The following is a 23,064-nucleotide window of genomic DNA, read 5'->3' on the forward strand; positions in this document are numbered from 1 at the left end:
CATTCACCAAGTGTGAAAGAACCGGGACCTTTATTGCAAACCTAAAGGTGCCTTCTAGGTAGTTTCCTATTGATAATATATAGTGATTCAGGTTTCACATATTTAAAGTATCATACCCTGAGAACTGCCACCCCCAGAATTTCATAGTTTTTTCTTTTTGTTTTTTTTTTTTTTCCTTTTTAACATCTCCCTCTAATTTATGTAGAATATATTTTGACTGAGTATGAAGTAGAACTTTAAAATGAGGCTTTTCTTTGTAAGAACTGAATTGTCCTGTTTGTTAGTGGTCCTTCTCTCCTCCAGTAGTTTGCAGTCAACATCTGCTGTATGTCAGATCCTGGCTATCCCAGGGTAGGCTTTGGGCAGTCTGTCCTAGGGCTATGTGCAGAGAGCAGGAGCTCTGAGGTCAGCCCACCTGGCTCCCTGCCCAACCCTGCCCCCTGTAGGCCCTCTGGGGCAGGCTTACACCACCGGTTTGAGTCTCAAGTTTTTAAAAAATCTATGTGGTAGAGACAATAGTAAGGCCCCACCTTGAGATAGTTGTGAAGATCAAATTAAAAAGTTCTCATATTAAAACATCGAAAATCTGCAGTCACCATTAATGGTTTCAGTAATTGTGGCTTTAGGACATTTTAATATATGTGCACAGGTGCACTTTCATCATGAGTTACATTGTCAGGAATGAGCAACTGAGAGGTGACATTTCACGTGTGTCTCTTAACGCTTGCTGACTGTCCACAGGGCAGGAGCTGATGAACAAAGGTGCTCCCGTACCATGGAGTGCTATGCAGGACAGTCCAAGATGTGAACAATGTGGAAAGAGGATATTAAGTGAAGAAAGCAAGTGCTAAAGTAATGTTAGCTTTGCATTTTTGACAAATATTTTAAAGGTGATAAAACACAAGTTTACGTGTGTTTAGATGGAAGGAAATGTCTAAAGGATCACCATCAATGGTAGCAAACTGGTGGCCCTTGGGTCAAATCCACCAGCAACTGTGCTTTGTGTGGCTTGTACAGAATTAAAAAAAAAAAAAAAAGATAGTTGCCAGCATTTAAAAATTGGGAGATTTCATGTAAAATCCAAAATTCCCAGCTTCCCTTAAAAAATTAGAATGTCTGTTCACTTGGGCCATTAGTCCCTTGGCACTCCAATAAGCTGGAACTTTTCTAAGGCAAGTGCTCTCAGTGGTGTCCAGTACCTGCCAAGCCACTTCTTTCCCATCCCTTACCCCCTGGTCCTAAAGGCGTTTAGGTTTGTTCACCCCAAATGGCAACCCACTGCAGTATTCTTGCCTGGAGAATTCCATGGACAGAGGAGCCTGGCAGACTGTAGTCCATGGGGTCACAAAGAGTCGGACATGACTGAGCGATTTTCACTTATCTGCCTCTGGTTTTGACACAGTGCCTCTGGCACGTGGGATTGTGGTGAGGCAAAAAGCGAGGCCTTTGGGAAGATTCACTTGTTACACTATATACTTCTGTGTGGTTCAAATGTATTATAATGACACTATGGTACTTTTAAAATGTAAAAATCAGTAGAAAAACGTGTTTGAATAGTTCATGGTATCTTAAATGCCACGTGGAAAAAACCCACATCCCATACCTTTATAAGCTCTCATTATAATGCTCAAAATGAACTTAAGCCTTCCAGGGCAGGAGCCTCTCATTGTGGAAACGTTCCTCCGAGGTGCCTTCTGCCCAGGCAATCTCATTACTGGAGTTGTTCTTCCTGTCAAAGCAGGGGCATCAGAGGGAAGGGCTGCACCCGGCTCTTCCCTTCCCTTTTGCAGGCTGTGCCCTTTTTCTCCTGCCAGGGGCTCTGCTGGTCCTCCCGCCCTCCCTCCCTCTGCTGTGGCTACCTGCCCCGGAGCCCACTCAAGTTTCACCTCTTCCACAAAGTGCTGCAGCCCACAGGTTTCGATTCTTCTTTCTCATTCACAGTCAGCAGCCCGGAAGTTAGGCTTAATCATTCTAGGATTAGTTCATGTGAATGTACCCTTCCTCCCCCAGGAAAGAAGGAAACTCCAGTGCCCCATGGTCATCTCACATTGCCTTTGGCTCCTGCCTGGAGTGGACCCTAGTCTTGGTGGCTGGGGCCCCTGCAGAGGGAAATTCCAACAGGATTCAAGTGCCTGCGCTTATGGGGAAGGACCCTTGGTCCTTGGTCCTCAGAGAACTGACATTCTTCATTAGTTGACCTACTGCCAGGGCTGGTTAAGTTTAGCTTATTTACAGGCCTATACAAATCAGGACCTTTTCTATGCACGAGGCCAGAGCAGGAAGCCTTTTTAGGAACACTTCCCTTTCCCCCGATAGCACTGCTCACCCCAGGTTTGCTTTGTGGGGAGTCTGGCTTTGGAAAATAGAGGATCCTGAGGACAAGCTGAAGCCCATCTTTTGTGGACATTGCTGTTTGATTTTCACACTTTACTGAGTGTTTCCTGGGTGCCTGGCCAGGGAGGTACCGCATATAGGCCTTGAGGTGACCCACACGCTTGCCTGAAGGGCTTGAGCCTTTTCACAGCGATTTCACTTCCCTCTTTCCCCAGACAGATGGGACCCCCGTCATGCTCTCTGAAGCAGGATGCAGGCCCATCATAGCAGTACTTTCAAAGTAGTTGCCTTTCTTGCTAAGCACTCATACGGGTCTGCACCCCACTGCCCTTGCCCGTTCTGCCTAGAACACCCCTCAGAATCTTGCCCATGTGTCTCTGGCTCTAAGAAGCCTTCCCAGAAATTGTCCCTATGAAAAATTCATTTGCCAGGCTTAGTAATTTCTTGGCTCCCTCAACACTTTTTGCAAATTCCTGGCAGCATTTATTTTGTTTCTGGTCATCTTTGGTTCATCTTTGCACTGTCAGAGCCTGGTGCATCCTTCCATAGCATGCTTATGTAATGCGCTCTTCAGAGACCAAATGTTAGCACCCGGCTGCTGGCCCAAGAATGGGTGGGGAGAGCATTTCTGTTAAGCTCGGAGGTTGAGTCTTGGATCGAAGCTTATCAAATGAACCCCTGTCTTTGATGAGTCCCCCCATTGTACTCAGGGCTGAGACAGGCAAAGGCTTTTAAAAATCTGTGCATTTATAAGAATGTCTTGGGGAGTCCTGGGCTCAATCTTTCTGCTGAAAGTTACAATTAGAAAGATGGTTGCAAATCGAATACCCACCCTGTTAGAGAACTAAAAAATAGTAAAGTTAAATAAAATAAAATTTAAAAAAAAAAAAAAAGAATTGAAAGGTACCCTGGAGTTATGTCTCCTTGGGTTCAAGTCCCTCTGCCACTGTGCTGGGAGGGTAATGTGGTGAAGGGTTGAATAGGCACGGTTTCCATCTGAAACCTTGTAGTTCACGTGACTGTCTGACCCAATAAATCTGGGCCTTGTCAAAGGCAGGGGACTAGGGCACGGTGTTCATTGGTGAGATCCCCAGTTCATAAAATGAGAAATGTCAGCCACGAGTTGTTTCCATAAGGACTCGGAGGCAAGCAGTAAGGCCTTTTGTTAATCCTGTTAAAAGCTCAAAGAGAGGTTTCCAGAAGCAACTCTTTTCAAGGGGCTCTGAAGAGAAAATTTGTCTAGGAAAAAAAGAAAGGAACGGATGGGTGGGGTGTTTACCATCACTCTCATTTGTTGAGTTGCTATGAAATTAGGATTCAGCGTAGACTTTGCATGCCAGGCAGGGCCCTGACTCTTGGGTGAAGTTCAAGTGGACTGTTGATTCCTCTTTGAGCACACACACAGTTCTCCTCCCAGTGTCCCTTCTCTATCCATTTCACCCCAACGTTTGGGTCTACAAAGCATGGTATCCTGGCAGTGAGCCCTTTAGAGCTGCCAGAATGCCCAGCATGGCTTTTAGGTGGGGACCCACTTAAGCATTGTTGTTCCTTACAGGCTGGGAGTTGCCAGCCAGAAACTGAGTTTCTGGTGTGCCTTTGAATGCCAGGAGGCAGGGTGCTCTGAAAAAGCAGCAGCCGGCAAGGAAACCGCTGGAGGTGGGGAGCTCTGGGCTGGTGTGGTTCTCGGCTTCTGACAATGTAACTGATGGCCCCCTGTCACTTCCTGTCATACAGCCCAAGTAGTGGGGAGGAGTTCCTTGAGGGAAACCATGCTCTGCTCTGCTCAGAGAATCCCGTCTGAAGGGCGCCGCCGCAGTTAGGGGCGGGGGACTCTGTGTGGATGAGGTCGGAGCGCCCCATGGTGTGGTGCTGCTTCTTTGTTCGTACTCAGGTAAGCTCCCTGCAGCAGGACCAGGGGTAGACGGGCTCTCAGTTGCCACCCGAGCCTGGCTGGACCATTCCAGGAGCTGAGGTGTGGGAGGGGGCAGCTGTCTGCATCGCCCAAGAAACAGATCAAGGAGCCGCTCAGAGCACCTGGGACGATGGAGGCACACTTCTGCCTTGCTGAAGTACATGAATCAGAAAAGAGCTGTGTGGTTGTGCTTAAGACCACAGATGTTTGTGCTTGGTGGGGACGGTGAGTTATGTGGAGTGTCTCACTGTCAGCACTTCCTTTAGCATCTGTGATTGGAAGAGAGCAAGGGGAGCGGGGCTTTCGTTCTTTGCTCCACCATGCCAGTATTTTAATTTTTACAAGACACGGGTTTTCATTAAATGGGAAGGAAAAAGTAAGTGAATGTATGTGTGTATGTGTTTAATAGCAAAGGGGATTTTCATGACCTTTTCTTCTTTGGATTGGAAGATGCCTAAACTCAGTTTGGGAAGTTCATTCTGTGTGGAGCAATTTTTTTTTGTAAGTTTCCTTTAAATTCTGGTGTTTTGAATGTGTTCATCGTTGGGAAGATGAGGCCAGATAATACCAGGGGAGACTCAGGCTCACTGGTATTCTCATTAGTAGTAGTGGTGCCTGTTTGAGTAATTTCAGAAGAAGTGGCTGGAAATGTTATGTTTCCATGGGCAGAAGAGTGATTAGGAGCCCTGAAGCTTACTCTCTACTCCTTTTGTTTGTTTGTGGCTAAGTGTTAAAGCTTTGGATAAGCCAAAACTGTGTTTCAAAGAAAATCTTCATTGCTTTTTCTGTTTCTTTGACCAGAATTGTGTTTCTAAGACTGATGTTTGTAATACTAATTCCAAGTCTTGTACATGGCCATGATAGACATACATTTTTAATCTTTTCATGTGATACGTGTAGTTTTGCTATCTTTTTCCTTTCCCATCTCACTCACCTCGCTATTCACTCACCCTTTAAGCCTTTGAGATATGGAAATTAGTAATACAGATATGGATAGCAGTTATTAGATATGGAAATTATTTTGTAAGATTTACTACACTTCAGGGATAGTTAATATAATGTTAATAAAAATATTACAGTATAGCTAATGTGTATTAGACTGTGTTCACATTACTTGCATCAGCTCATAAAATTCTTACATCACTGTAGGGGTTGGCTGTTATCATCATCCCTGCTTTGCAGATGGTGAAACTTGGATATGGCGAGGATAAATACTCTGGATCTCCTTGATGGTTAGCAGTGGGTCATGCTTCAGGGTCAGGCAGAATGGATCCAGAAATGACATTCCTGGCCATGGGTGCCCTTGATGATTTTAACGACAGGGGCCTTCATATATCTCCTATCAAGTGTGGCATCTTCTGTAACACTTTGCTCTCCAATCCGTTTGCAATAAGCTCATTTTGGTGGATGTTTGCCTTGGTCCAATTAGCACCTACATAAGAGGCATCTGCAACAAGTCACTGCCTTCCCTGGACTCAGTTTCACACCTGTCAAACAGAGATGTCTCTAAACTCGTTTCAACTCTGATATGAATCTAAGGTATGACTTTTAAACAAACAATGAAAAACAGTTCTCCTGTCTTTCCTGTTTCGAAGTCAAGTGATTTAACAGATGGTTTTACATACACATTTTCCCAGGTATATGTACTGGAACTCAAAATGTAATTGGCTGCCTGGCTATTGACGTTTATTCCGCTCTTGAAAATATTATTTAATGAATTTGTATTTCTTGGCTCTGAGAGTCTGTAGAGCAGGGATCTGGAAGAGTTGAATCTGGGTGTGGGAGAGGCAGTTGGGAGCTGGATGTGAATAGAGAGAAAGGGACGTGAGAAACCCTTGAAAGGTCTCATAAATCCATCTTCTGAGGTTTGGCCAAGGGAGCTGTGAGTCTGTGCAGGAATGGTAGCGTGTAACAGTTAAGGGCAGGGTTTTAGAACCACGTAGTTGTAGGTTTCAGTCCCAGATTTGCCTCTTGCTAGCCGTGTAATCCCAAGCTCATTACCAAACCTATCAATGTGTTTTCTCCTTGTAAAGTGGGGGTAATCAGTAGTGCCCACCTTATAGGATTGTCTTGAGGAGTAAGTGGAGTGACTTATGACAATGCCGAGAACAGAGCCCACACTCAGCAAACGTGACCCATGTCCCAGGTCTTGCTGACCATAGGTGTCAGTGGCTCCCAGAGAAATGAATCCATAGTGTCTAAGAGCTCAGCAACCGTAGGGCTGTAAAACATCGTATATCTCAAGTGAAACGTGGTCCTGACTGGATCTTGTGGAGGGAAGGAAGCAGCGCGTTACACAGAGAAGTCAGTACTTCATTTTAGAGCCCCAATTCCAGCCATGCTTTTACACCTTTCCCAGAACACCAAGTGGGTGCCATGGAAGGGGAAATTGACTCAAGCCAGATCCTAAAAAAGGCCTGTCTTGATGGAACACTCAGCAGTATGACTCGGAGAGGGCAAGGTCAGGGTGGTGACCCTGTATGTCCATTGGGAGAGAAACAATGGGTGACTTTAGTGCCTAAATATAGACTACGTGGATGTTACTTGGGGAAGCCACAGTGGGTGGGTCTCTTGGGAGGAGCTCAGAAAGCAGCCTGCGTGTGCCAGCCCTCTCTTTCTGAATAATTTTGTCTGTATTCTAAGTGTTCTGCATCCCTTGAGTGTCTGCCTCTGTCAGCCTTATTTATGTCCCTATCTCTTCCCTCCCAATTCTTCCTTGTAGCATTTACTGTCCCTCTCTCCCTTGTTTCGCACAGACCCCACCCACCCCTGCCATAAACCCCCAGTCTTCTCACTACCTGCCAGTTCTCATGGAGCTGGCGTGAGAGCACTGGTCTGGGAGTCAGGAGTTTGGGGTTCAAGTTCAAGATTTTGCAGTTAACCTTGGCCACTGCTGAACGTCCCTGGCTGCCAGGTTCTCCAGTGACATAATTGGATCCTGGAAGGTAACACTCTGAGTTCACATCCTCACTGCCACTTAACCTCGGGCAAGTTCTTTATCTGTCTGGGCTTTAGTTACCTCACCTGGGAAATGGAGATGATAGTATCTGCTTCTGATACTATGAACAGTTTATAAAATAGTGTCTGTGAAACTCTTGAAACAGGGCATCCTATAGGTGCTCAAAAATGCTGGCTATGATTGTGATTTGCAGGAAAATGAGACTTGAATAGGACCAGTGTTTTCCTAAACTGCAGTTACGTGTCCCGTATCCCCATACCACTTTCACTGTTATTTTTCACTTACTGTTTTTCTTTAAATTATCTAGTTGTTCTTTGGTTTGGTTTTGAGCTTAGGTTCATCCTGAGCAGTAGGAGTGCTAAAGTCTCCAAATACCATGATGTGTTTCCTAAAACACATTACAATAACTTCCCCTTGGTCTGCTGCACATGGTCTGAAATGATCCTGTGTCACCACCAGCTCCACTTCCCACACTGGGGACTGGAGAGCTAGTGGCTTTGAGCGTCTGGGCCCAAGTTGTTGCCTGCTGTGATTTTTGACAGTGCTCCTCCCACCAGAGCGAACAGCTAGCCCATCCTGTCGTACATCAGACGCTGCCCGAGAACCAGCATTGTGCTTGACTCTGTGCCAGGTGTCAAGATGGCCAAAATATGGGTCTCTGTGTCCCCTGCCATCTTCTCCAAATGGGACATTAACAGCTTAGAGAAAGTGTGCTAGAGAGAGCCACAAAATGACCTAGTTGCTGAAATCCCACTGTAAGAGAAACCAGGGCCAGCCACTCTCTGCCTGAAATTTCTGGATATGGGTATAGGAGTATGTCTCAGTCAGCTTTTGCTGAATAACAACTACCCCAATCTCAGTGGCAAGCAATATCAAGAATTTATTCTCATGCTCACAAGTGTGCAGGTTTTCTGTGGATCTGGCTCATGCAGGTCTGTGAGCTAACCCACATGTATGTTCTCCTGTGTAAACCAGAAGATCCCAGAGGAACAAGCAGAAATACACAATGTTTCTTAAGGTCTACACTCGGAAGTAGTACATTGTCCTGTCTACCCTGTTCCATTGGCCAGAGCAAGTGACAGAACCAAGCCATGGAGGTCAGGAGAGGGGATAGAAGTTTGCTGAAGAATAAATTAGTATACCACAGAGACCATCTCTGTTTACTCACTCAAATAGCATTTATTGGGGGCCTACTATGGGAGAAGGAAATGGCAACCCATTCCAATATTCTTGCCTAGAGAATCCTGTAGACAGAGGAGCCTGGTGAGCTACAGTCCATGGGGTTGCAAAGAATCAGACATGACTGAGCAGCTAACACTTTTCACTTATGTGGAGTACTGTGCTGTGTTGGAGAGATAAATATGGTACCAATAAGTAATGAAGATGAGAACCACCAGCCTAAGGCCAGGCTTGTATTAGGTCCTAAATACATATACGATGAATGAATATCTGCAAGAATTTAGCATGGTACTCAGCCTCTCATAGTTCCTTTACATCACTAGCCCCCTGCCTTCCTGAAGTCACATGCATCTTGAAATGTTCTCTTTGGAAAACTGCACAAAGTTGTGAAAATGTCTGTGCAGATTGCTGGCCCAGGTGAAGAACTCTGGTCTAATGATTCACTTCTGTCCTCTTCTCTTTCCTTGCACCTATTAAGAACATCCAGTGGAAGAAGCATTTTTCCATATTTGAATGCCAGTGTCAGGCTCAGGGTCTAAATCATGTTAGTTGCCCAGTAAGTGTCTTAATGCCGCAAGAAAACGAGACTGAAGGTGTGGGTGATAGTTCTTTTGTATATGCATGGAGTCGCAGAACTTTCTGATTGGATGAGATAAGAAAGTTCATATATTTTATAGATAGTAAAACTGAGACCCAGAGAGGTTATTTCGTTTGCTTAAAGGCACAGAAGCTAATAATGATGATGATGATGATAATAAATTAATGTTTTCCCCTAAGCAGATAGGGGAAAACATTTCTATCTATGTTCAGATAGAAAGCAGATGACTTATGCTCAGATATAATTAGGTCTTATTCCCTCAGTACATGGTTAGAAAATGTTCTGATCTATCAAGTTTGTGGTTTATGTTGCAAAATTGAGTTTTCTTCACCTTCCTAGCTAAAGACACAGGTGACAGAAACATATACGCCATGTCTCAACCATAGAATCATTGTGGTGGCAGCCCTTTAGGGCAGCCCTTGTCACCCACCTCTTTCTCTGGGTTTCCTCTTTCTACTCCGTCCCTCCGTCTGTGTGTACAGACTTGGGACTGCAGGGAGGGCGGGGCTGGGACAGGCCATTTGTCAAGCCAGGGGTGGAAGGTGGGTTAGGGCGGTGCAGGGGTGGAACTTGTTCCTGCAGAGTCCTGGAAATCTTACTTGGAGCCACTCTTCTATTCTTAGTTTCGAAGGCACTTTGTTCTCTGGTGCATTGTTTTAACAGGCACCAGGAGATCAGGCTCTGCTGGGGTCAGCGATGCCACTGGTTCCTGCCTGCAGCCACCCAGGTGGGAAGTCTGCTGGTTTGTTTCAATTTGTTCGTCATCAAGATCTTTGCTGCCCTTTCTCATTTTGCTGCCCAACCTATCTGCATGAAGCAGGGAAGGGCGAGGAGGAGAAAAGAGATTCCAGTGAGTCTCTTTTTCTTTATAAGCAATAGTAACTGCACTTATTTCTGTGTAAAAGGAAAAATGCTAAAACCCACATCTTAAGAAAGCAGTGTGCCCATTGAAGCAGCATTGTTCACTAGAAATAGAGTGTGAGACACATATAAATTTAAATTTCCTAGTTAGCCACATGACAGAAATAAAAAGAAACAGATGAAATTAATTTTAATGATTTGTTTAATCCAGTATATCCAAATATTAGCATTTCAACATGCAATCCACATAAAAATTATTAAGGAGACGTTTTACATTCTGTTTTTACAATTCTGAGTCTTGGAATTCCAGCGTGTATTATCCACTCAGAGCATATCTCACTTCACACGAGCCACATATTGAATGCTCAGTACCCACGTGTGGGTTCCTGGTGCCCATTGGACAGCGCAGGTCTAGAGCAGTACTATCCAATAGAACTTTACATCATGATGCTCATGTTTTGTGTCTCCTCTGTCTCACACGGAAACCAATAGCCACGGATGGCTATTGAGCACAATATGTGGCTGGCGCAGCTAAGGAGCTGAGTTTTAAATGTTATTTGGGTGTGTGTATTAGTCACTCAGTGAAGTCTGCCTCTTTGCAACCCATGGCCTGTATAACCTGCCAGGCTTCTTTGTCCGTGGAATTCAGGCAAGAATACTGGGGTAGGTAGCCATTCCTTTCTCCATGGGATCTTCCTAACCCAGTGATCAAACCCGGGTCTCCTGTGTTGCAGACAGATTCTTATCATCTGACCCATTAATTTTCCTTAATTAAAATTTAAATTTAAATAGCCACATGTATCAAGTGGCTATCATTTTGGATAGTGTAACTCTAGAGATTTGATCTTCTTATAGAAATATCCATTTAAACTTAACCAAGGTATCATTTTTCCTCTACCGTATTGACAGAGATTAAAAAGTTTGATAACACTGCTTGGCAAAGATAATCGAACCTCTCATGCATGGTAGTGGGAGTATAAATTAGAACAGCTTTTACAGAGGACAATTTGACAATGTTTATCAAACTTACAAATATACATTCCCTTGGACCCAGCAGTTTCATTCCTGGATATTAGTGCTGCAGAGTCTCTCACATGTGTAAACTGATCTGTAGAAGGATATTTGCTGCAGCAAAAGATTAGAAACCGCATATCTGGTTAATGGGGGGTGGGTGGACAAACAAGCTTTGTTTTTAAAATATAATTTGCAACTATTAAGAAAATGGGGTCTATTTTTATTTGATAGTGTGGAAGGCTGTCTAAGCTATAATGTTAAGTATAGAGCAGTGCATATAGGAAATCAGTCCTGATAATTCCATTGGAAGGACTGATGCTGAAGCTGAAACTCCAATATTTTGGCCACCTGATGTGAAGAGCTGACTCATTTGAAAAGACCCTGATGCTGGGAAAGATTGAGGGCAGGAGGAGAAGGGGACAACAGAGGATGAGATGGTTGGATGGCATCACCGACTCAATGGACATGGGTTTGGGTGAACTCTGGGAGTTGGTGATGGACAGGGAGGCCTGGTGTGCTGTGGTTCATCGGGTCGCAAAGAGTCGGACACGACTAAGCGACTGAACTGAACTGAGTGCATATAGTATAATACCATTTGGGTAAAATAAATGATATGCTTATTTATGTCTAGAGCAACTCTGGAATGTAGAAGGAACCAATCACAGTGGTGTCCTCTTGGGAGAGGAAGGGATAGATGTGAGAAAGAAGTCTACTTATCATTGTATGGTATACCTTTTTGGAATTTAATCCAATGTATTTCAGTTACTTATTCAAACAATAAGTATTTAAAACACAAAAAAGTAAAGTCCAAAGGAAGGGTGAATCAGAGAAGGCTTCTGAGAGGAGGTGACCTTCGGATGGGGTTGCAAAAGATTCATAGGCGTCTTAGCAAGAGGAAAGTTGAGCCTCAGAGACATCAACAAGCAGAACAGGTCAGGCGTGTATGTATACCTGAAGGTGGCCAGGGTGCTGGTATATAAGACAGAGCAGTAATGGAGTTTGGACAGACAACTGTCTGTCCAGATGGGAAGGGGTTTTGTGCAGTGTGGACTCAACCCTGTGAGCCATAGGCAGCCATTCATGATTTGAGGAAAGTGGGAAATGACATGACTGTGTTTGTGTGAAAGACAACTTTTGGCAGAATGGAGGGTGATTTAAAACAGTGGTTCTAAAGTGTGATCCACAGAGCTCCCGAGGCCTAGAGAGTACTAACTACATAACTTCAGAACAGATTTCATTCATATGTGTCAACAAAAATAGCACACCACAGCAGACTGATTACGGAAGCAGATATGTGAATCCAGCTGTCTCCTCTGCAGCCAGACATTAAAAAGAGTTATAAGAGTATGAAACAGTCCTGCTCTTCTCACTATTTTTTTTAACAAATAGTTAATTGTCAAATGTGATAATTAGATTAAGAAGTAATAATACACTCATTTTTAAAATAAGAAAAATTTTAATTCTCAATTTTATTTTCTAATACTGCAAATATTAATAAAACCAACATAAAAACCAACATAAGGGCCTCTTTGGGGCCCTTGATACTTTTTAAAAAAATGTAAAGGGGTCCTGAGACCAAAAATTTTGAGAACCACTAGTCTAGAAACAAGGAGGTCCTGTGTGCTTATAATTCTGCTTGGATCAAAATACATTTTCGGGAGACAAATGCAGAGCCTGGTAGGAGGCAGGATCCACCAGTGCTGGAGTTGATGTGTTTTGCATATGCGAGCACGATGCAGTGGTCTGGGCAGGGATGTGTGAACGAAAGAGTCCGATTGATGGATGGGTTTTGACTGACAGAAATGTTGGTGCATGTCGTATACTCCATTTATGCACTAACAGATATTTCTGTTGTGTCCAGTCCTTTGCTGTTATAAACATCCTGAGCCTCCCTGTGTGTGTGTGTACTCAGTCGTGTCTGACTCTTTGCAACCCCATGGACTGTAGCCCGCCAGATTCCTCTGTCCTTGGGATTTCCCAGGCAAGAATACTGGAACGAGTTGCCATTTCCTCCCCCAGGAGATCTTCCCAACCCAGGGATCAAACGCACGTCTCTTGAGTCTCCCACATTGGCAGGCAGATTCTTGACTACTGGTACCACCTGGGAAGGCCTGTGTGGGCCTCTACGTGCCCACCACCTGCAAGAATTACACTAGACTATGTTCTTAAAAGTTAGGCTGTTCACTGATGCCTTGTTCATGGAGATTTACCGGATCTTGACGAACTCACATAACAAGAGTTGACTGTATGTCTGTCTGTCAGTATGTGAGTTGACTGCATGTATGTCTGTCAATATGTGTATCGTTTCTTTTCCCTTTCTTTCTCCCTTGCCCACTCATTTTGCCCTCTCTTTCTTTCTTCTGCTAACCCCGTGATTTTCCACTCTTTTTCACTGATCATTCTTCCTTCTGTCATTAGCCTTTTTAAAGAAAGTTGAGGTTAAAAACTGGTTTACAGCACTGTGTGTTTATGTGCATAACTTTGTACTTCTGTATGCTCACCACCAAAAATGTAATTTTCATCCATCACCATATAGTTGACCCCTTTGATCCATTTGCCCTGCCCCTTCCCCTTTAGTAACCACAACTGTGTTTTCTGTATCTATGTGCTTCGTTTTGGTTGATTGGGTCATTTATTTTGTTGTTTGTTTCTTGTAGTCTTCATATGAGTGAAATCACGTGGTATTTGTTTTTCTGTGTCTGACTTAATTTCACTAGCCTAATACCCTTAAGTGGAGAAGGCAATGGCAACCCACTCCAGTACTCTTGCCAGGAAAATCCCATGGACGGAGGAGCCTGGTGGGCTGCAGTCCATGGGGTCGCTAAGAGTCCGACACGACTGAGTGACTTCCCTTTCACTTTTCACTTTCATGCATTGGAGAAGGAAATGGCAACCCACTCCAGTGTTCTTGCCTGGAGAATCCCAGGGACGGGGGAGCCTGGTGGGCTGCCATCTCTGGGGTCACACAGAGTTGGACACGACTGAAGCGACTTAGCAGCAGCAGCAGCAGCAATACCCTCAAGATCCATCTATATCATCACACATGGCAGGATTTCATATTTTCATGGCTGAGTAGTATTCCCCTATGTGTGTGGATGTATGTTATATATGTGTTCCATATATATGTATGTATATATGTGTATACACACACACACATCTTCTTGATCCACTCATCCATTGATTAGTACTTAAGTCATTTCCATATCTTAGTTGTTGTAAATAATCAAGCATTAGCCTTGAGTCTTTAAAAGATATCCAGGGAAGGTGCCTTTGTCAACTAATTTAATACACATTGGTGGATCACCTTCTTTGTGTAGAGCACTGGGTTATGCTGGAATCCGGACACAGACATTGTGTTTCAGAAACAATACAGCTAGAATTATTGTCATCTGTGATTTTGAGGCCAATGTAGAATATCATATTTGTTTCTAGAAAGTGTTCCCCAATCTCTGCTATTCTCATTGCCCATCTTCCCACCTTCACCCAGCAGTCTCCTTGGCTACGTGTTGTCATCCACCAACACACTGTTAGGAGGAGACTTTGGAGGACACCTGGACCAGTGAGTGGTCTTGCCTTACAGACAATAAACCTGAGATCCAGAGCGAGAAGGTGAGATGCCTAAGGTCATATAGCTAGTTTGAGGACCTTAAAAAGTAGATAATAACTAGGTAACTAGGTAATTATTCTCTAGTTGCTCCATCTTACTACTTACACATCAGATAAGAGAAAGGTAATAACACTTGAAAGTCTTCCCTGGTGGCTCAGTCAGTAAAGAGTCTGCTGCAGTGCCGGAGACCTGCAGTGCAAGAGACCTGGGTTCAATCCCTGGGTCAGGAAGATCCCCTGGAGAAGGAAATGGCAACCCACTCCAGTATTCTAGCCTGGAGAATTCCATCGACAGAGGAGCCTAGCCGGCTACAGTCTATGGGGTCACAAAGAGTCGGACACGACTGAGTGACTAATACACACACACAAAAACACTTGTGATCTGGCAACTTCTCATAACCTTTTATAGAACAGACTTCTGTAAATTGTTCACATTGTAGTAAAGCTAGAGGATGTACACAGATGTAAGTTTTAGAACTATTTAGGCTTAAACTTGCTTTTTTTTTCCTTCACAGAACCATTTTGTATCTGTGGCCAAGGTATCCGGACATTTTCAACAGAGAAGGTTTTTAAATTCCTCATTTGGGTTATTTTCGTCACCAAAATATTTTTTATAGTATATCCTAAAGTGGGCATCACTTGGTCCCCCTGATACACAGCAGAGATTTGAGAGCCAGCACTGTGACAACAGAGAGGGGAGACGCCACCCACAAAGCCAACCAGGAAACAGATTCAACAGGCCTCACTTCCCACTCACTCCCCAAAGCTGAGCCTCCACCCCTCCCCTCCCAAAAAGGGGCAGGAAGAAGGTTCAGAAAAGATAATGTGCCCATCCTTCAACAAAGCTTGGCTCACCCTTTAGGTCCTCCACACTCTCCCGTTTCCTGTGGCTAAAGTTAGACGTGTTAGATATGAATTTCATTTTTAATCCATGACTGGGCAGACAGAGGGCAGACAGATCTCCAGAAGGGATGGGCGGGTGTTGAGAGGATGGATGGGTTAGAAGTCGCTTCTCACTCATTCCGGGGAAGAGGGCAACAGAGTGTCACTTTTTCTGTGCTTGTCAGGAGCAGCAACATCGTGCGCCAGTTACTTTGTGTGACCATTAGGAGAGGGAGTTTCCATAAAGAAAGTGTTTCCTAAACCTCACTCAATTATGAATCATCTTCTGCCATAGCCTTTAACATTGTAATATACTTAATAGCTTTCTGCAAAACAACCATTTTTCCCTTAGAGTTATCTTTAATGGAAAGTTTATAATAAACAGAAAACCAGTATGCTGGCTCAACTTTGAATACTAGATACTCACAAAACAATGTAACTAAATTCTGGCTAGCTCTGTTGCCTGAGTCTCTCTCCTGGAGAGAGAGTAAAGGTTGAGGTTGGTAAGCATTGAGTATGTGTTAAAGGTGAGGTAGCCCCAGTCCGGAGAAGGCGATGGCACCCCACTCCAGTACTCTTGCCTGGAAAATCCCACGGACGGAGAAGCCTGGTGGGCTGCAGTCCATGGGGTCGAGAAGAGTCGGACACGACTGAGCGACTTCACTTTCACTTTTCACTTTCATGCATTGGAGAAGGAAATGGCAACCCACTCCAGTGTTCTTGCCTGGAGAATCCCAGGGACGGGGGAGCCTGGTGGGCTGCCGTCTCTGGGGTCGCACAGAGTCGGACACGACTGAAGCGACTTAGCAGCAGCAGCAGCAGCCGCCCCAGTCAGATGCTCCCCTGGTGGCTCAGCAGTAAAGAATCCACCTGCCAAGCAGGAGACCCAGGTTTCATCCCTGGGTCGGGAAGATCCCCTAGAGAAGGAGATGGCAACCCACTCTGATATTTTCACCTGGAGAATCCCATAGACTGGGGAGCCTGACAGGCTAGAGTCCGCAGGGTTGTAAGAGTCAGGCACAACTCAGCGACTAAACTACCACCACAGCAATCTGATAGACCGAGAATGGACAGTGACTTGAAAATGGTAACTTTCCTATTGTGTGATCTGCCAAGTAAAGCCTGTCAGAGCACTGTCCCAGTGTTCCACTCGTACCACCTAAACTGCAGGTATCACCTCCAGAGTCCCCTGGACCCACATATGACTTCCTGTGTCCTTCAGCTTGTAGGGGTTTCCAGCCAAGGGGGTTAACATCCTGAGGGGCCCCTCCCCATCAGTGAGGGGGTAGATTGAATGCTTTTACCTCCCCACCTGCTAGTGGAAAATTATGAGCTGTGTCTTATATAGTCCCTCACGGGGGTGGGAGGGGGCCCAGTGGGTTGTTCTCCAGCTCCAGCTGCCCACAGCTGAAACCTGGTGGCTTTACATCTTTTTGGGGCCTCCCTCCTTTTACCACCTCACTGTCTTACTCCTCACCAGTTCTTCGTGGGGATTACCACCCCTGCATGTAAACAGCTTATACCTAAATCGTCACCCAGGATCTGCTGTGGGGGGGTAAGCATACCACCTAAAATAATCTTACAAACCACCATGACACCAGACCCATCCTTTGGGAAACAGTAGCCCAAGGTACATGTCCAAATGGTGCAAAGAAACTTATCACTTATTTTTTTTTCTTTAAAGTTCAAAAATGTATTAAAATTCTTGGTGTTCAACTCTTCCATTTTCCCTAACATTTTAGTGATACTCTGTTCTGATGAGTAACATCATTTTCCATTTTTGCTGTTCCTCTTTCAGTATAGTATTACAGCTTGCTAACAAACTTAGTGTTCCCAAATTTGCTTATAAATTTAATTTACTGGGTGACATTTGTCAGTTGTTTGCCAGTCTGAGACCTCCAGTGAGCGGAGCTGTGAGTGTTGGTCTGTGGTTACTCAAAGTGTTTGTTTATGCATAAGTGATGAGCCCAGACTAAAATGCAGCAGGCAAGTGTTGCCAAACTCAGAGAGCCACTTTCTAGCAAGCCTTTTACAATATCCTGAAGAGAAACAGGAATTTAAAATTAGGGAGATTTTAAAAAGTGCTTTGTTGTTATTTAGTTGCTCATTCGTGTCCAAGACTCTTTGTGACCCCACAGACTGTGACCTGCCAGGCCCCTCTGTTCCAGGCAAGAATACTGGAGTGGGTTGCCATTTCCTTAGGGAGATTAGAAAAGTACTTCCGCAAGATGAAGGTTCTATTTCGGCCTGAATCTTATAGGCAGATTGAAGGCAGGACTGAAGTTCTAATGGGGAAAGGATTTCTTATCTTTAGGGGGTTGGACCCATGCCAGCGAGGTCCTGTCGTGTGAAACCTAGATTGTTGAGAGAGTGGTGAAGTCCAGGGTAAGATATACCTCGCAAGAAGTCAGAAGCATCTGTAAATGACATGAGATCAAGAAATCCAACAGGAAAGCAGAAAGAGGGCCAGCTTCATGGCCAGGGCTCTGTGCTCAACAGGGCTTCACTATGTGGGCACATAGAGTTGCCCAATAAATATTTGTTTAATATTTGAAGGAGTCAATGCTTGGTAGTCAAACTTGCTTTGAGTTTTCAAGGATGATGGCCTCAGAATGGGTACTCATCCCAGAAGAGTCCCTATACATTTTTTCCTTTCCAGATCTCACTGCATAATTTGCAGGGTCCAGTGAGAAATGAAAATCCAGGGTCCCTGTTTAAAAAGTTACTAAGAGTTTCAAGATGGTGACTGCAAAGCATTATTCTCTATGTGTCCGCATAATGGAAGGTGCTAGAAGTGAACTTGAACTGGCTTTTGCGTTCATTGACCTTAGCTTGAAGGAGGAGACAGACATTAACCCAGTTATTACACAAGTAAAGGGTAACATTTTAATAAGGTGAGTACAACAAAGAAGAGGCGCAATGAGGCTGAGAGGCCGTAACTGAGAGATTTTTTTTGGTTTGGAGCTATCTTAGAATACCTCCATCATGAGGCTGACATCTGAAGAGTAAGGAAGAATTGGCTGGGAGAAAAGGGGAGGAAAGAAGGTTCAAAGGCAGAGGAAACATAGAGAAAGAGGAATTGGGATTATGGGAGGGAGGTTGGAGCTCAGAGCAAAGGGAATGAGGGTGGAGATGAGAATTGGAACAGTCCTGACTTTGCACAGGATCTTCTGGACACTAACAAGTCTTGAGAAACTCAGGGCTGTTTTCATGACTAACAGTAACAGAAAGATGAGTAAAATTATTCACCCTGAGTTTCCCTTCCTGGCTTCCAGGGCTTCCCTGCTGGCTCAGACGGTAAAGAGTCTCCCTGCAGTGCAGAAGACCAGGGTTCAATCCCTGGGTTGGGAAGATCCCCTGGAGAAGGAAATGGCAAACCACTCCAGTATCCTTGCCTGGAAAATCCCATGGTTGGAGGAGCCTGGCAGGCTACAGTCCTGGGGTCACAGAGTTGGACATGACTGAGCAACTTCACTTTCACTTTCTCTTCAAATAAACTGAGAAAGAAAATTACTCCAGTACAGTTCTCATCCTTATAAATGGGAAATGATGTCAGCAATCATGTTCATGGCCACTGGTCAATCAGAACAGTCATCAGGTACTGTGTGGGAGACTTGTGGAAAGGGAGAAGTTGAACTTTTAATGACGAGGGCCCTTTAGGAGCTCTCACTCCTCATCTATCCCTATCTATGCTTGGTTGGCTTCATCCCATCACTAAAATGTCATCTCAGCTGTTCCTCCTCTGAGAAACCTCCCTGACCTCTCTCTCCAATAGCTTCACCCCTCACCCCCTTTGATAGGCTTTCCTATCGCCCAGGTTTACTTTCTTTATAATTCTTGTTGTTGTTCAGTCGCTAAGTCGTATCCAACCCATGGACTGCAGCATGCCAGGCTTCACTATCTCTCAGAGTTTGGTCAGACTCATGTCCATTGAGTCAGTGATGCCAGCCAACCATCTCATCCTCTGCCACTCCCTTCTTTTGCCTTCAATCTTTCCCAACATCAGGGTCTTTTCCAATGAGTTAGCTCTAAGCATCATGGGGCCAAAGTATTGGAGCTTCAGCATCAGTCCTTGCAGTGAATATTCAGGGTTGATTTCCTTTAAAACTGACCGATTATTACTCTTAGTACACCTTAAAACTAGCTTGTTTATTTGCTTATTATTTTATGATCTCTATTCCCTCCGAGGGCAAGGGCTGTATCTATTTTGTTAACCAGTTTATCTCCAGCAGCTTGCACAGTGCCTGGCATCTAATAGGCACTCCATAAAATAGTTATTGAATGAATGAAACTTCAGAGTGAAGGTCGTTCATCTGAGTCTCATTCCTGGATTTCCATTACCAAAAAATAAAAAAGAGGAATATTGTGGGTCACAGAATCAAAAATGGAACTCTATGGATGACACATCTTGGTGTTTTAGTCTTCATGAAAAGAAATTCTACAGCTTTATATGCACTGTTTGGGAGCTAGTGGGTTTATTTGTTCATGTATGTCAGTCAACACACATTTATTGAGTTTTCTGTGTGTTGGACTAGGCCTTAGTAATGTCCAGCAAAGTTCTAGACATGAAAGAATTCTACTCTTAGTAAAACATGGATTTCCTGGGAAATGGATTAAATGTTGGATAAATGTGCTTTGATTCTGCAAAATCCAGACCTCAGTTTCAGACTTGAGGATAAAAATGACTGGGATGGGCTTTAAAGCAAAAAATCAGGATTAGAAAATGTATCACAAAGTCCTTTCCCCTCCCTGTAGCCCCCTCAGCTGTGGCTGAGCACTACTCCTGCTTTTTACTCAAGACTTGACAGGACATGATCGTGCCGCTGAAGGAGGGCTTCCCTGAATACCTGCCTGTCCCTGGCTTTTGGGGCCCTTTACCTCTCGCCTATAATTTGGTCTTGTGGTGGGGCCCTCCTCCCCTTTCAGAAACAGCTGCAGAAGGAAAATGTCCCTCTTAATCACAGTTGACATCTTTCCAGACACCGCATCAGGAATGGTAACTGGCTTTCACATTACTGTTCTGACAGGTTCTCTGCAGACTATTGCCAGGAGTGTTTTCTCAGGTTAGTCAAGACTGGTCTGAAAACTGGTGGTCTGCTTTGTGCTAATGACTCTAGTCAGACCAGGAAAGGGGTCCAGTCCTTCCAGAGGCCACATTCTGCAGAGCTCCATTGAGAAACATTGTTGGCATATTCAAGTACATCATTTTGAGAGGAGGGGAATTATCTGTCACACAGTTATTTTCCTTTTAGCTGTTTCTTTCCTACTGAGAAACATCTTTAAGAATAGGCAGCTTCTTGTGAGAATTTTAAGTTTTGTTTGGAAGACAGCTAAATATTTTGATCAAATAATCCTTAAATTATATTCTTCTCAAGCCTAAGGGATTGTGTTCCAGCTAATGCCCAACCAAAGTCTGCTGAAGTACCTGTGCAGACTCACTCCTTTTTAGGTGCTCAGGGGCTTGCAGGCACCAAAGGTTAGCAGATACTGCAGAGTTGAGCCCTGAGGGCCTGAGGGCTCCTGGAGTTGGGCACTGGGTGAATATTAAATGCCTCCAAAAGGAATGAGTGTTTATGGGCTTGTTTTGTTTGTTTGTTTTGAGGACAGGGAAGACTGTGCAGGTTATTTGTGAACTTCTTTCATTTTACTTTTGGCAACTTAATATTTAAGACTTATGGAAAAGTTGCAAGTCTAGAAAAAGATACTCCTGAATACTTTTTATACACTTCACTGATTGTTTAAGTTTGCTCTCTCTGTTTCTCTTTCTTTGTCTCTGTATCAGTCTTTCTCCAGAGATACATGCTTGCATGCTAAGTTGATTCAGTTCAGTTCAGTCGCTCAGTCGTGTCCAACTCTTTGCGACCCCATGAATCGCAGCAAGCCAGGCCTCCCTGTCCATCACCAACTCCCGGAGTTCATCAGGCTCACGTCCATTGAGTCGGTGATGCCATCCAGCCATCTCATCCTCTGTTGTCCCCTTCTCCTCCTGCCCCCAATCCCTCCCAGCATCAGAGTCTTTTCCAATGAGTCAATTCTTCGCATGAGGTGGCCAAAGTACTGGAGTTTCAGCTTTAGCATCATTCCTTCCAAAGAAATCCCAGGGCTGATCTCCTTCAGAATGGACTGGTTGGATCTTCTTTCAGTCCAAGGGACTCTCAAGAGTCTTCTCCAACACCACAGTTCAAAAGCATCAACTCTCAGCGCTCAGCCTTCTTCACAGTCCAACTCTCGCATCCATACATGACCACAGGAAAAACCATAGCCTTGACTAGACGGACCTTTGTTGGCAAAGTAATGTCTCTGCTTTTGAATATGCTATCTAGGTTGGTCATAACTTTCCTTCCAAGGAGTAAGCGTCTTTTAATTTCATGGCTGCAGTCACCATCTGCAGTGATTTTGGAGCCCAAAAAAATAAAGTCTGACACTGTTTCCACTGTTTCCCCATCTATTTCCCATGAAGTGATGGGACCGGATGCCATGATCTTCGTTTTTCTGAGCTTTAAGCCAACTTTTTCACTCTCCATTTTCACCTTCATCAAGAAGCTTTTTCATTCCTCTTCACTTTCTGCCATAAGGGTGGTGTCATCTGCATATCTGAGGTTATTGATATTTCTCCCAGCAATCTTGATTCCAGCTTGTGCTTCTTCCAGCCCAGCATTTCTCATTATGTACTCTGCATATAAGTTAAATAAGCAGGGTGACAATATACAGCCTTGACGTACTCCTTTTCCTATTTGGAACCAGTCTGTTGTTCCATGTCCAGTTCTAACTGTTGCTTCCTGACCTGCATACAGGTTTCTCAAGAGGCAGGTCAGGTGGTCTGGTATTCCCATCTCTTTCAGAATTTTCCACAGTTCATTGTGATCCACACAGTCAAAGGCTTTGGCATAGTCAATAAAGCAGAAATAGATGTTTCTCTGGAAGTCTCTTGCTTTTTCCATGATCCAGTGGATGTTGGCAATTTGACCTCTGGTTCCTCTGCCTTTTCTAAAACCAGCTTGAACATCAGGAAATTCACAGTTCACATATTGCTGAAGCCTGGCTTGGAGAATTTTGAGCATTACTTTACTAGCATGTGAGATGAGTGCAATTGTGCGGCAGTTTGAGCATTCTTTGGCATTGCCTTTCTTTGGGACTGGAATGAAAACTGACCTTTTCCAGTCCTGTGGCCACTGCTGAGTTTTCCAAATTTGCTGGCATATTGAGTGCAGCACTTTCACAGCATCATCTTTCAGGATTTGAAATAGCTCCACTGGAATTCCATCACCTCCACTAGCTTTGTTCGTAGTGATGCTTTCTAAGGCCTACTTGACTTCACATTCCAGGATGTCTGGCTCTATGTCAGTGATCACACCATCGTGATTATCTGGGTCATGAAGATCTTTTTGTACAGTTCTTCTGTGTATTCTTGCCACCTCTTCTTGATATCTTCTGCTTCTGTTAGGTCCATACCATTTCTGTCCTTTATCGATCCCATCTTTGCATGAAATGTTCCCTTGGTATCTCTAATTTTCTTGACGAGATCTCTAGTCTTTCCCATTCTGTTGTTTTCCTCTATTTCTTTGCATTGATCGCTGAAGAAGGCTTTCTTATCTCTTCTTGCTATTCTTTGGAACTCTGCATTCAAATGCTTATATCTTTCCTTTTCTCCTTTGTTTTTCACTTGTCTTCTTTTCACAGCTATTTGTAAGGCCTCCCCAGACAGCCATTTTGCTTTTT

General features: G+C 44.2%; 1 protein-coding gene across 15 annotated transcripts in view; it reads left to right on the forward strand.

The window, feature by feature from the left end:
• Window positions 1–23,064, forward strand: part of ARHGEF3 (Rho guanine nucleotide exchange factor 3) — a 312,981-nt gene that overhangs the window by 130,561 nt on the left and 159,356 nt on the right. Inside the window, exons 1-2 of one of the 15 annotated variants that reach the window (XM_086367413.1) lie at window positions 14,353–14,466; window positions 14,979–15,028. The exons of 11 other annotated variants lie outside the window; for them this stretch is intronic. Coding sequence is in view for 2 of the 4 variants with exons in the window: in XM_086367404.1 (XP_086223530.1) it covers window positions 4,175–4,225 (51 nt within the window). In the remaining 2 variants the exon portion in view is untranslated. Of the gene's footprint in view, window positions 1–4,010; window positions 4,226–14,352; window positions 14,467–14,978; window positions 15,029–23,064 lie in introns of those variants that run through there. 3 more of the 15 variants (XM_086367411.1, XM_086367404.1, XM_086367409.1) reach the window with 3 other exon arrangements.

The sequence above is a fragment of the Bos grunniens genome, chromosome 22, assembly GCF_055505025.1.
Source record: "Bos grunniens cultivar Pamir isolate PY7600 chromosome 22, Bosgru_T2T1.0, whole genome shotgun sequence".
NCBI classification, from domain to species: domain Eukaryota; kingdom Metazoa; phylum Chordata; class Mammalia; order Artiodactyla; family Bovidae; genus Bos; species Bos grunniens.